The 12392-nt window shown below is 33.5% G+C and overlaps 2 protein-coding genes across 2 annotated transcripts in view; one reads left to right on the top strand and one right to left on the bottom strand.

The window, feature by feature from the left end:
• Positions 1 to 3189, bottom strand: part of LOC107739049 (death-associated protein-like 1-B) — a 6960-nt gene extending 3771 nt beyond the window's left edge. Inside the window, exons 1-2 of the mRNA XM_016551018.1 lie at positions 3058 to 3189; positions 1150 to 1237 (exon numbers count right to left, since the gene is read on the bottom strand). Coding sequence (XP_016406504.1) covers positions 1150 to 1237; positions 3058 to 3118 — 149 coding nt within the window. The 5' untranslated portion in view covers positions 3119 to 3189. The remainder of the gene's footprint in view (positions 1 to 1149; positions 1238 to 3057) is intronic.
• Positions 3190 to 8226: 5037 nt separating this feature from the next.
• LOC107739048 (thioredoxin domain-containing protein 3 homolog) overlaps positions 8227 to 12392 on the top strand; it is a 10907-nt gene continuing 6741 nt past the window's right edge. The window contains exons 1-9 of the mRNA XM_016551017.1: positions 8227 to 8259; positions 8406 to 8463; positions 8943 to 9046; positions 9120 to 9191; positions 10129 to 10245; positions 11352 to 11421; positions 11515 to 11597; positions 11834 to 11926; positions 12050 to 12204. Coding sequence (XP_016406503.1) covers positions 8227 to 8259; positions 8406 to 8463; positions 8943 to 9046; positions 9120 to 9191; positions 10129 to 10245; positions 11352 to 11421; positions 11515 to 11597; positions 11834 to 11926; positions 12050 to 12204 — 785 coding nt within the window. The remainder of the gene's footprint in view (positions 8260 to 8405; positions 8464 to 8942; positions 9047 to 9119; positions 9192 to 10128; positions 10246 to 11351; positions 11422 to 11514; positions 11598 to 11833; positions 11927 to 12049; positions 12205 to 12392) is intronic.

Genomic DNA, 12392 nt, shown 5'->3' with positions numbered 1-12392 from the left:
AAAAAAGCCACTGATGATAACATCACTGTCAGCATACAACTGCATGGTTCATTTATTTCATGCAAAGCACAGAAGCATTTTTAGCAACACGCTTCTGCTTCATCACTAGATTTCCACTGTAAGACTAAAACCACCTCTGATAAATAAAATCAAAATAAATAAAATAATGCATGGGGAAAAAAAAAGAAATGCATCAACTTTGCATTTTATCACTTTTGATATTTTGGGGAGGACTTCAATGCAACAAAAAAAGAAAAAAAAAAGCGACAATATGAACATCACCATCAGCATGCAATTGCATGATTCATTGATTTCATGCAAAGCAATGAAGCATTTTTAGCAACACGTTTATGCTTCATCACTAGATTTCTGCAGTAAGACTAAAACCACCACTGATAAATAAAAAACAATGATTGGAAAAAAGTGCATCAATTTTGCATTTTATCACTTTTGATATTTTGGTGGGGACTACAATGCAACATAAAAAAAAAAAAAAAGCGACAATATGAACATCACCATCAGCATGCAATTGCATGATTCATTGATTTCATGCAAAGCAATGAAGCATTTTTAGCAACACGTTTATGCTTCATCACTAGATTTCTGCAGTAAGACTAAAACCACCACTGATAAATAAAAAACAATGATTGGAAAAAAGTGCATCAATTTTGCATTTTATCACTTTTGATATTTTGGTGGGGACTACAATGCAACATAAAAAAAAAAAAAAGCGACAATATGAACATCACCGTCAGCATGCAATTGCATGATTGATTGATTTCACACAAAGCAATGAAGCATTATTAGCAACACATTTCTGCTTCATTACTTTTTAGATATATGCAGCACGACTAAAATCACTTATAAATCAAAATAAATACAAAAATTAAACTTTGCATTTAAATCACGTTTGATATGTTGTTGCAGAGCAGAATGCAACATTTAAAGAGAAGAAAAAAGAAAGCCACTGGCGATATGAATGTCACTGTCAGCAGTTTAAGTAAACCACTGCATTCCATCTCGAATCTCTATAATCTCTATGAAAAATGTTCATTAAATATTGACAAACTGACAAAGAGATTGAACGAGAAGATTTAAAAACCGTGTCACGTGTTGTGAAGGGTCCAGACGGGTCAAAAGATACTGTACCTGGGTTTATCCACTTTCTTGCTCTCCTTCTCCACATTGGCGTTATCATCAGCACTCTTCTTCACCACTCTTTTCCCTCCAGCTTTCACTAAAGAAAAAGCACAACTTCACATATCATTTCTGTAGAAGTCATTTGGAAAATGCCACACCAATGTGAAAAAGTGTTAGAAAATGTTAAAGTGTGTTCATTCTCGATCAGCTTCACAGGCTATTGAATGGCAGATACAGATTCAACAAATTAAATAAACATTTTATAAAATGGTCAAAAACACATTTTATAATAATAATGATAATAAAAATATATTTAAATTACTTTTAAAATATTTGAATATTTAAAAAAAAAAAAAAAAAAGTACTTACATTTGTTATTTTATTAAATAAAAAAAAAATAAATAAATAAAAAAAAGTTTTAAATAACTCCATAAAACGTACTTGTGATAATGATAATAATAAAAAAAAAAAGTTGTTCACTTTCATTAATGTGATCAGCTGTCATACAAACTTCTTTAAAGAGCAGATAAAATGCTTTGCATTTTCACACTTCATTCTAGACAACATACACACTTTCTACAACTTTGCACTCATTTTATCCAGTTAATTTCTATAGAGTAGCAAAGGGTAAGCTCTTTTTTTCTTATACAAGTCCAAGCTCACAAATCTAGTCCAGTTTGTGTTGTGACTGGAGCCCTGTAGATGTCCACTACCGGTCTTAGTACACGATGTAACTACAGAAGAGTCAAGTTTTAAATAGGAAAAATATAGAAACTCTTTGGTCATTTTTGAGCGAGATGCTAACGGTCTAATCAGATTCAATGATCTATGCTAAGCTACAGCTAAAAGTGCTACCACCAGACCCGGAGATCGGCTGAATGGATTCGAAAACGGTAAAACTCAACTGTTTAACTCTCTGTTTAACCCATTTTCAAAAATAGTGGAGTGTTCCTTTAAAATTCAACAGGAAAGTGTTGACGCACAAGATCCATTAGAACAGTCAACATTAAACTGAAAAAACCTTCCAATATAGCTCTTTAAAAAAAAAACTCCTTACCGAAAAAAAGTAGTCAACTAAAATAAATAAATAAAGTTGCCACCATTTCTCATTTTATTCTCATTAGATGTTTAGTTTAAAAAAAAAAAAAATAAATATTGTAACCAAAAAAGTACAAATTAAAGAAAACTAAAATAAATAAATAAATAGCTGCCAGCATTTCTCATTTTATTCTCGTTATATTTTTGTTTAGTTAAAAAAAAAAAAAAATAAACTAAAAAATAAATAAATAAATAGTTACCAACATTTCTCATTTTATGCTCATTATATTCGTTTAGTCAAAAAAGACAAACAAATCACACACAAAGTTAACGGTTTAAAATGAAAGTGAAATAAAAACTAATTCAAATTTATAAAACTATAATTGCATACATCAATGATACTAAAATAACACGGCTTTGAACAGATGTGTATTTTTTTAATCATGATTGAAAACAACTACATTAAATCTTAAATAAGCAAAGCGTATACTTGCAAAATTCCTGATCAGTTTGACTTCGACGAGCACTAGATCGCCGTCTAGATAGGCAGCTGACTAGTTTGTTGCGGTGATGGCACACTAAAGGAAGGTTTGCACGAATCGTATGAAGCAGAAATTGAAAGTAAAGTCTTCTGAACTCACATCCTGTGACACCTAGTAAGAAAACCAGGGCTGGATATTTGTTTTCCTCTCACTGAAAACACACTACCATACACACGTACAGAAACTAAATAAATAGCATGTAATGCAATATGCAACACTTAAAATACATCATAACTACTAAAGCTGAACTGCAACAATAAATCTCAACACCACAAACAAAACAAGAAATCCTTACTAAAAGACTTTAAAAGTTTCGTATGTAACTGAAAGTCCAAACCTGCAGGAGGATGACCAGCTTTCAGCGTGTCTCTCACTCCGCTTTTAGAAAGTTGCACCATTGTTACGTTTTCTCACAAAAACAGCAACACAAACACTTTGCCTCTCAGTCAGTCAGTGAGTAAATCCGCCCACTCGCGTGCTTTTATAGTCGCCGAACCTCACTGACGTCCCGGAGCACGCACTGCTGCCTGCATGGATCCACACAGACTCGATGTGACTTTCTAAAAGGGCCTTAAAACTAGATCAGCTCACATGTGGACGTTTTTGTGCATCTTTTCTTAGATCTGTTGTCAAATGGGCACCAAAGTCATACTCTTTAAACAGCAGACATTTATGTGCCCTAGTAGCCTATGATTTTGACTAAAAAAGGCTTTGTTGAATTTCTTTCATTAGATTTTTCCCCACTTTAAAGGTGACATATCATGAAAATCTGACTTTTCCAGGTTTTGTGATTATTCCTTAATAATTTTAGTAGTAGTAGTTGTACGTACATACTACTGAACAATAGCATTTCTGGCAGAAACTATATATTTTTGACTCTCAGAGCAGTTCTGGAGATTGTTGTTCATGTATTTATTGCCTATTTAGTGAGAAGGCAGATGCTGAAATCACCGCGAGCGTCACGCGCGCTTCAGTATGTGTGTAGTAAACAAAACCGCGTGACATTCATTCAGACCATAGACTATGATTCAGACAGACATAAAACATGCAGGATTTATATTTAAATAGCCTTTTTGCGGCTTAATATTTACAGATACTAGTCCATATCACGATTTAAGTGTAATGACCTTCCTTTGATTAAGTCATCCAAACTTTGACAAATTCCTTGACATTCCGCGTTATTCAGTAAATTCCGTTGACTGGATTCCGCAATTTCATCTGTGTTTTCCACATCGCGGAAATCATAGGGCCATAGGCGTACCTTGTGGGAAGGTCCAAACTCCACCTCTGAGTCGCTGTCATCAGAATCCTGCTGTTGCCAGATTTATTGATCGTACATCGTACAGAGGTCAAAATTATCGTACAAATACGATAATTATCGTACATCTGGCAACACTGGATCTCATTATAATATTACTGCCCCTTAATCTGTAAATTTCCACCCACGGTGCGTCAGCGCCATCATTTTGATTTTGCAAGCGACAATGGTGCACCAGCTCTAATGCCATGGCGAAAGTTTGAGCAAAGCATGCTAACTGTTCTGTCTTTGTCTGCACAGACGAGCACAGAACACTGTTTAGATCTAAAATAAACATGCCATTTATTTCCCAGCTGTCTTTCATTAGATTTTTCCCCACTTTAAAGGTGACATATCATGAAAATCTGACTTTTCCAGGTTTTAAGTGCTATAATCAGGTCCCTGGTGCATCTACCAACCAAGGAAACGTGAAAAAGATTAACACAGTAACTTTGTTTTGGGAAGCCTTTTTCTGCAAGTGATTTCGCTCCTGTGGTGACTTTGCAAAGGGATCTCACAGGTGCGAAAAACCAGCGTGTTTCTGCTTCCACTCAAAATAGGCATTTTCAAAATGTTATAATAAATGATCTGTGGGGTATTTTGAGCTGAAACTTCACAGACAAATTCTGGGGACACCAGAGACTTATATTACATATTGTAAAAAGGGGCATAATATGTCTCCTTTAAGGCAAGACATCAGTGTTAACTGATATAGGGTATCACCATATTTCCCCAGTTAAATAGTAAGACAATTATTTTGTTTTACACGTTTTCTGAAATATTACATTTGCATATGTGAATAATGCATTATCTAATTAAACATGCACAAATTTACATACAATTCCTGAACAGAAATCTGAAGATCGCTTAAAGCCAGGTTCAGAATTCTTGTTTGATTTTGTTGACATATTAAATATTATTATATTATATATCATATTATATTTTATCACTTCATAAATCAGAAAATAATGTCAAAAAATAGCTGTTTATAGGAATAAAATGTTATATAAACCAGGCGAGTGATATATCAACAAACTCAGATATCAACAATATTCAGAATATTGATATGAATAAAACTGTAAAGTTTGGTGTAAGTCCTGCTGAAGTGGAGAAAAAAATAATTTTGAGAAACGGCCTTAGACTCAAACATATAAAGTGCAATAAAAAATAAATACTTAAAAGTATATTTCGAATGTTTTCTTCCCACTGTAGTACGAAAGAAGATATGTTATGGATCAAAATAGATCCAAATCTCAAAATTGACCATGATGCAGTGCATGAAAATACAATTTGTCTGTAGTTCAGAGTGCATTAAATATTAAACATTTGTTAAAATGAGGAAAATATTTTGGGCTGTCAGAGTTGTATCCAACTTTTTCTCCAAACATAATTTCCTTTAACCTTTATTTAACCAGGCAAGTCATTAAGAACAGGTTCTTATTTACAATAACAGCCTGGCAGGAGAGTTAATGTCTCCTGAAGGACATACAAACATACATTACAATACGTGTACAAAACACACAAGAGAGAGAGAGAGAGAGAAAAACACCTCAATTAAAACATTTTGTGTAATAATTTTTTTTAATGCACACACTGTAAAAAAAATGACCGTGAATTTAACGGTAAAAGACTGTAAAAATGCTACAGTAAAAACCTGTTAAATGGTTAACGGTGAAACCATATATGCGATTTCACCGTTACTATATGCGGTTTAACTGTAAATTTAAGTTAAAACCGTAAAACCTAAAACGTTGCGACCATATTTTTTACAGTAAAATTCCGGCAACCACAGCTGCTGTTTTTTTCCCCGTAAATTTTATGGAATTTTTTTTACAGTGCAGACTGAAATATTTGTCTCTTGTTTCAAATGCTTTTGTAGCACATTCCAATCATTTGGGGCAGCAAATCCAAAAGCGGAATGACCATAAGTAGTTTTCTTTCTAGGAATAGTCAAAGAAATACAAGTAGATGATCTAGTTGTATATGTATTAGCATGAAGTTGCGGCAACTTTTGAAGATGTGATCCATGTTTTGACACAGATGACACAAGTAGTCAAACATGTGCCTGTTGAAGAAGCTCCTGTAAGGATGGGAAAACGTGTTATTTCCTCAGGGCAGTGGCGACGAGTTTCAGCATGAAGTGCTCAGAGATAAACTCAACAAACAAGCACAATCAGCTTAATTCTAAACTGTGTTGATCAGAGGAGGTGCAGCATATTTTGCTTTATAAAACAGATTTATTTACATCCGTTCAGGAAGTTTTAAGAGAGACAGCCGTGGTAAAATCACTACAGCCTTTTGTGGCCTACTACTTTAAAATCACTATCTGCTGCATATAAGCATACTGGATTTTGCTGTTATTCTGGTTTCATTTCATTTCAAAGCAGCTTTACAGAAAATGCACGCGTGTCTACATTGCAATTTAGATCTGTTATCAGAAGTGAATGTGTCCAAGTAATGTTCATTTATTTATGCTGATTCTAAGCAATTTGAATTAATGGATTTTGAAAATGATAAAAATCATAAACTACACTGTAAAAATTTATCATGATTTTAACAGTAAAAAAAAAAACGGTAAAAATGCTACAGTAAAAACCTGTTAATTGGGTTAGCAGTACGTTTCTGTATAGGTGAATAACTGTAATTACATTTGATTTAATTTTACAGTAAAAGACTGTTAAAACTGTGGTTTTTGGAAGTGAAAAAGAAAAAGCCATTGTATAATTCACAGTGAAAAAACGTAAATTGACATTCCCAGAATTCCCACTTTTTTTTTTTAAACCTATGTTTCGTCTTAGTTTTCTCTCATTAGCTGTGCACATTAGGTTTTTTCACATCTAATGTTGTTAAATGAACGTTTCTTGCATTATTAGAGTATCATGAATGTTGGTGTTTAGTATTTGTGTGAATGACACTGTGCACTGTCTATAAATATATGTATTTCTCTCCTCAACTTGATTGAAAAGCTGTTTGTGATAAACTTTGATTCATCATGTGACCTTTACCACCTGTTTTTGGCGGTTGTCATTACAATGGTACAAAAGAGATATTAATTTTATTAATAATTAATAATTCAGTTGGTTGTTATATTAACATGATCAATTATTGAAATAGGTTTTTTACTGTAAATTTAAGTTAAGTCTGTAAAAGCTAAAATACTGCTACCATATTTTTTTACAGTAAAGTTCTGGCAACCACTTTTTTTTTTATTTTTTTTTTTTTACAGTGTATGTTAATAGTTAATAATAAACTTTTTTTTTGAGAGCAGAAATCTGACCTGTTTCGTTACTGACAAATATGCATCACATATTTGTCAGTAACGTTTATTTGTTTATGCTGTGTATTCCAGATGGATGAACGTTTTATATGTCATTCAAATACATAAATGTTACATTTAGGCCTAAATATTTAAGCTGGGAAACAGTGAAGAGACAATAGAAGAAACAATCTAATTTGGGGGGAAATGTACTTAATGTAGTTAAATGTCATGAAAATAATTTCTAAAAAAATAAAAAAAATAAACAGGTTTTAAAATAAATTGATTAAAAATTTATTTTCTTTATGCAAATATAATATAATATAATATAATATAATATATAATGTTTTTCATTGATTTATGGGTGAAATGTGACTTGGACCTGGTATTGTGTGTTAAACGTCTCTCCTTTTCTTTATATATTCTAACCAGATGATGAGGTATTTCCCGCCAAATATAATATGAGACATATCTGTTGTTTAACATGTCTGGAATCTGCAGCGTTTGCTGTTATTGAAGTTGAATCTGTTCCCTGGAGCAGCTTTATGATGGAGGAATGCAGGCCTTTGAGAAACGATGCACCACTAACATCACAAACTCTAGACATGTATCATGAAGTACCATGGAATACATAACATAAATATAAACACATATACATTCAGTACCATGGTTTTACCATCTGCTACCATCAGAGAACATATTTATAGTGACACGAACGTGTACCTGTCACTTAACAGTGAGAATAACAACCTGCAATACCCGCAGCGTCCAGCAGATGGCGGCGGTGAAACGCTTAATAAACGGTTGCTGAGCGACGAGGACGCAAAACAATCCGTGCTGCGCATGCGCTGAAACTTTTAGGAAACATAACGAATTAGCGATCACAGCATTACCATTAACTGGAGTAATTAGCTAAACGTGTCGTTATTTTTTATTCTTAAAAAGGCATTCACATGGCTGGTAAAAAGAAGGAGATCAGTTTACAGGTTTGTAGTTTAATCAGTATCTGTGCCTGTAATCAGCATTAAACTGTAAATGATGGAAAAGTGGGTCTGACTGCAGTTTTCTAGTTTGTTTATTTTGTGTGCCAACTGTAAAATCCCTAAAAACTCTTGAAAACTTTTTCATGCAGGTAAATATCAATACTGACGATCAATGGAGTGACATTTTGGCAACGAAAGGGTTAATAGGTGAGCGAATCATCTATCTATCTATCTATCTATCTGTATGCCTTTCTATTTATCTATCTCTGTCTATCTAATCATCTCTCTGTCTATATCTATCTGTCCACTGTATCTATCTATCGTCCATCCATCCATCTATTGTATCTATCCATCTATGTCTATCTGTTTATGAATTACAAAACAAAAAGCATTTATATAATTTATTTAAAAAGATGCACAAGCACACAATCAAAACTTTTGACAAAAACAGTGAAGAAGAGTGAAGAGAACAGATCAGCAGCGTTCGATCACACTGAGATTCTGCTTCGTACACAATGAAACTCATATATTTACTGTGCAGCATAGATGTTCAAATACTTCATTACTCTCTGCTGGTCTGTCTGTCTGATTTCTTATTTGTCAAGCAGAGCTGCAGAAGTCTGTAAATGCAGTCTGAGTTTTTTTTTAGTGATTGTTGTGTGTGTGTGTGTGTGTGTGTGTGTCAGTGGTCGACGTGTACCAGAAGTGGTGTGGACCCTGCCGCGCCGTCGTCAGTCTGTTCAGAAAAATCAAGAATGAGCTGGGAGACGAGCTGCTGCATTTTGCCACAGTAAGATAAGCCGCTCTGGAGATTAGATTGCACACAAACAATCATTCTAAATGTCGACATTTCTGTCACGCAGGCTGAGGCTGATGGGATTGAAACTCTGGAGAAGTACAGAGGGAAGTGTGAGCCCACCTTTCTGTTTTATGCGGTGGGTCTGAAATTATACATCTCTCTGCGTGTTTCCCAATCCTTACTGTTCCTAAAAATGAATATTAATTTAAAATGAGCAAATAATTACATGGGCGGATGTCGCAAAACCTGTTCAGGAAATTAGTGAAATTTCACTCCAAAATAAATGAACAAAAGAAGAAAACATATTTTGCATATAGACAAAGAACCCTATTTTAGGACCATTCGAATGATTTAGCACAATACACAATTATATACAATTAAGCAAACGGTACCCAAATACCCAAAACTACCCAAATACTGTGATGGGATAAAACTAATAATATATATTACTTAAATTGTAAAGGATTTGTAAATCATGCAGGTTTCAGTTGCACTGCTATTAATTTATACTGGTATAATTAAAATACTGTTTTAGAGGAATGAGAATCTAATGAGAGTTAAAATAATGTAATTATTTAAAAACAAATTTAAAAGCAAAACATCCAGATGCATTGCAATATTTGGCATTTGGGGGAAAATTGTGGTTAATTGTGATGGAATTAATGCAAAAACAAAACATGCATGCATGCATGCATGAATAAATGAATGCATGAATGAATGCATGAATGATCCTAAAACTATGGAAGCTTATTTGAGCCAAGGAAAAAAAAAAAATTTTAAAAGGTCATTACGACTTTTTATATAAACTTGCAATTTCAAGAAAAAATTTGAATAGTAAGATAAAATATCACAAATACCTTTTTTAGTTTTTTATTCCATGGTGAAAAAACAAAACAGAATTGTGAGATGTAAACTGTGAGAGAAAAAAATCAGAATTCTGAGATAAATATTCTGTGGTGGAAATAAGCTTCAATGGAAAACAGGCTTAATTTTGAAATATCTGATGTTGTGCAAAGTGACATGTTCCTGTGTTCCTGTTCACACCTCATCTGTTTGGTGTTGTCCTGCTGTAGGGTGGGGAGCTGGTGTCTGTTCTGCGGGGGCCAAACACTCCTCTCCTGCAGAGGGTGATACAGGAAGAGCTGAGCAAAGAGAAGAACGTCCTAGCACACGGGGCGGCACGCAGGGCGGTGAGTTACTCCACACTCCTCACGTCATCATTACTGTGTGGATGACAGAGGACACCTGAATCTGGATGAAAAAAGATTTGGGATGGAACGATGGAAAAGTAGTCCAGTATGAGGTGTAATCTACATCAGCGAAACTACTGCTTGCTAAATAATGCATTCATATTATATAATCAAATTTATATATGTATATAAAATACACATTGAATTAAATAAAAAAATAAAATAAAAAATGTATTAAATAATTATTATATTACAAAATTAATTGGCCATCATTCCATCTCAAATCCTGTTTCATCTTAATTTTTTAAAAATTGATTGATTGATTAATGAATAATAAATTGATATATATTAAAAAAAATTATATATCAGAAATAATTATCACTTATTGTCAGGGATCTTTTAAACCATTTAATAAATATAATTATAATTATTTAATTTTATATAATTTCATTTATCAAAAAATATATTGTATGCGCTCCAAAAAGATAACCAGTCTGTTCTCAGGTGCGTAAATCAAGAAAAATTTGATCAACCAAAAAAACGAAAATGTCCGCACACTGAAAGACATACAGTTAGACCAAGGCAAGGGTCTATCACAATAATTACTTTAATTTAACATCTATAGTAGTAGTATTACTACTACAGGGTGACAAAAGTGCAAAAAAGTGAAAAGTGTCTTAAAAACAGACCAAAGAGCAGACGTTTCAGCTCATGCTTTCTTCAGTGCTCATGGAACAAACAGCAACACCACTCTACTTTAAACACAATTACAAATTGTCACCAGCTGAGCTCAATCAATAGGTGATTACAAAAAAATATATATTATTACAAAAAACATGCAAGATCCATCTCTTCATTCAGTCCTGTAGGGGTTAACGATTTCAGCTCAAAAATCCAAAAAACCTCTCTTTGTAATAGTTTATATATATATATATTTTTTTTATTTTTTTATTTTTTATTTAATAATTTATTTAAAATATATAATTTAATTATAAATTGTAATATTATCATTAAAATATTATACATCAGAAATAATTATTACTTATTGTTAGGCACTTTTTAAACAAGTAACATGAAAGAGATTTGAATTTTTCATGTCACTCCAGGTGACAGACGAAGGTTTAACTGAGGAAGAAGAGGTGAATGAGGACTTTAAGGATCACCCACATGATGAAGGTGTGATTGGTAATGATTTTCCTTCATTAAATGTCATTCTTAATTGTAATTGCCCTGTTGGCTGAATTGACCTGCTCTGGTTTGTGTTTTCAGGTCCTGCTAATAAGTCTAACACAGTGGCTATAATAAAGCCGGATGTGGTGGCACACGGCAAAGCAGATGAGATTATCATGAAGGTAAGAGCTCAGTTTAAGTGATAAATGAACCAAAAAAATGATATATTTTCACAGTCAGTCATTTGAAATGTGTATGCTGTTAATATTTACACAACAATATGAAGGTGAATAAATGATGAAGAACTTACATTTTTTTGCCTCCTTTTAAGTTGCTTATATTCATATGGTATTTTACCCTTTGCACATGGATAGACAGCTGAACTCTATTTATTCCTGAATGCATGTTTTGTTTGTAGATTCAGGATGCGGGTTTTGTGATTTTGGCCCATGAGGAGAGAACGCTGAGTGAAGCAGAAGCTCAAGACTTCTATCAACACAAAGCCGCAGAGGTAAAATGAAGAAAAAGTCTAAAAATAGCACGTGTTTGTGAATATTTTTGCTGATGGTGTGTAATGGCGGAATGCCAGGTTGTCATGTGAAGCGTGTGTGTGTGTTTGTGTGTGTTCTTCCAGCCTTACTTTCAGGAGCTCATCCAATTTATGTCGAGCGGCCCGTCGCATGTGCTGGTCATTTCTAAGACGGAGGGTTGTGAGGACGTCATCCCAGCCTGGCGGGAATTCATCGGTCCACCGGATGTCGAAGAGGCCAGGATGCAGCAGCCGGAGAGGTACTTCATTCCCAGGAAAAGAAATATATAGACTTTATGTAGGAGTGACACATGAACATAAGCAGTCCCTCTGACATTTGCATTATGGCAATGCAAAGAAAATCTAATTTATTTAATGATGAAATTTTATCAAGGTACTATATATCTATCTATCTGTCTATTTATCTAGCTATATATATATATATATA

Source organism: Sinocyclocheilus rhinocerous, unplaced genomic scaffold, assembly GCF_001515625.1.
Source record: "Sinocyclocheilus rhinocerous isolate Xijiao unplaced genomic scaffold, SAMN03320098_v1.1 scaffold1096, whole genome shotgun sequence".
Classification (NCBI taxonomy): domain Eukaryota; kingdom Metazoa; phylum Chordata; class Actinopteri; order Cypriniformes; family Cyprinidae; genus Sinocyclocheilus; species Sinocyclocheilus rhinocerous.
The sequence above is the reverse complement of the archived record's forward strand: the minus strand, read 5'-3'. Positions and strand labels throughout refer to the sequence as shown.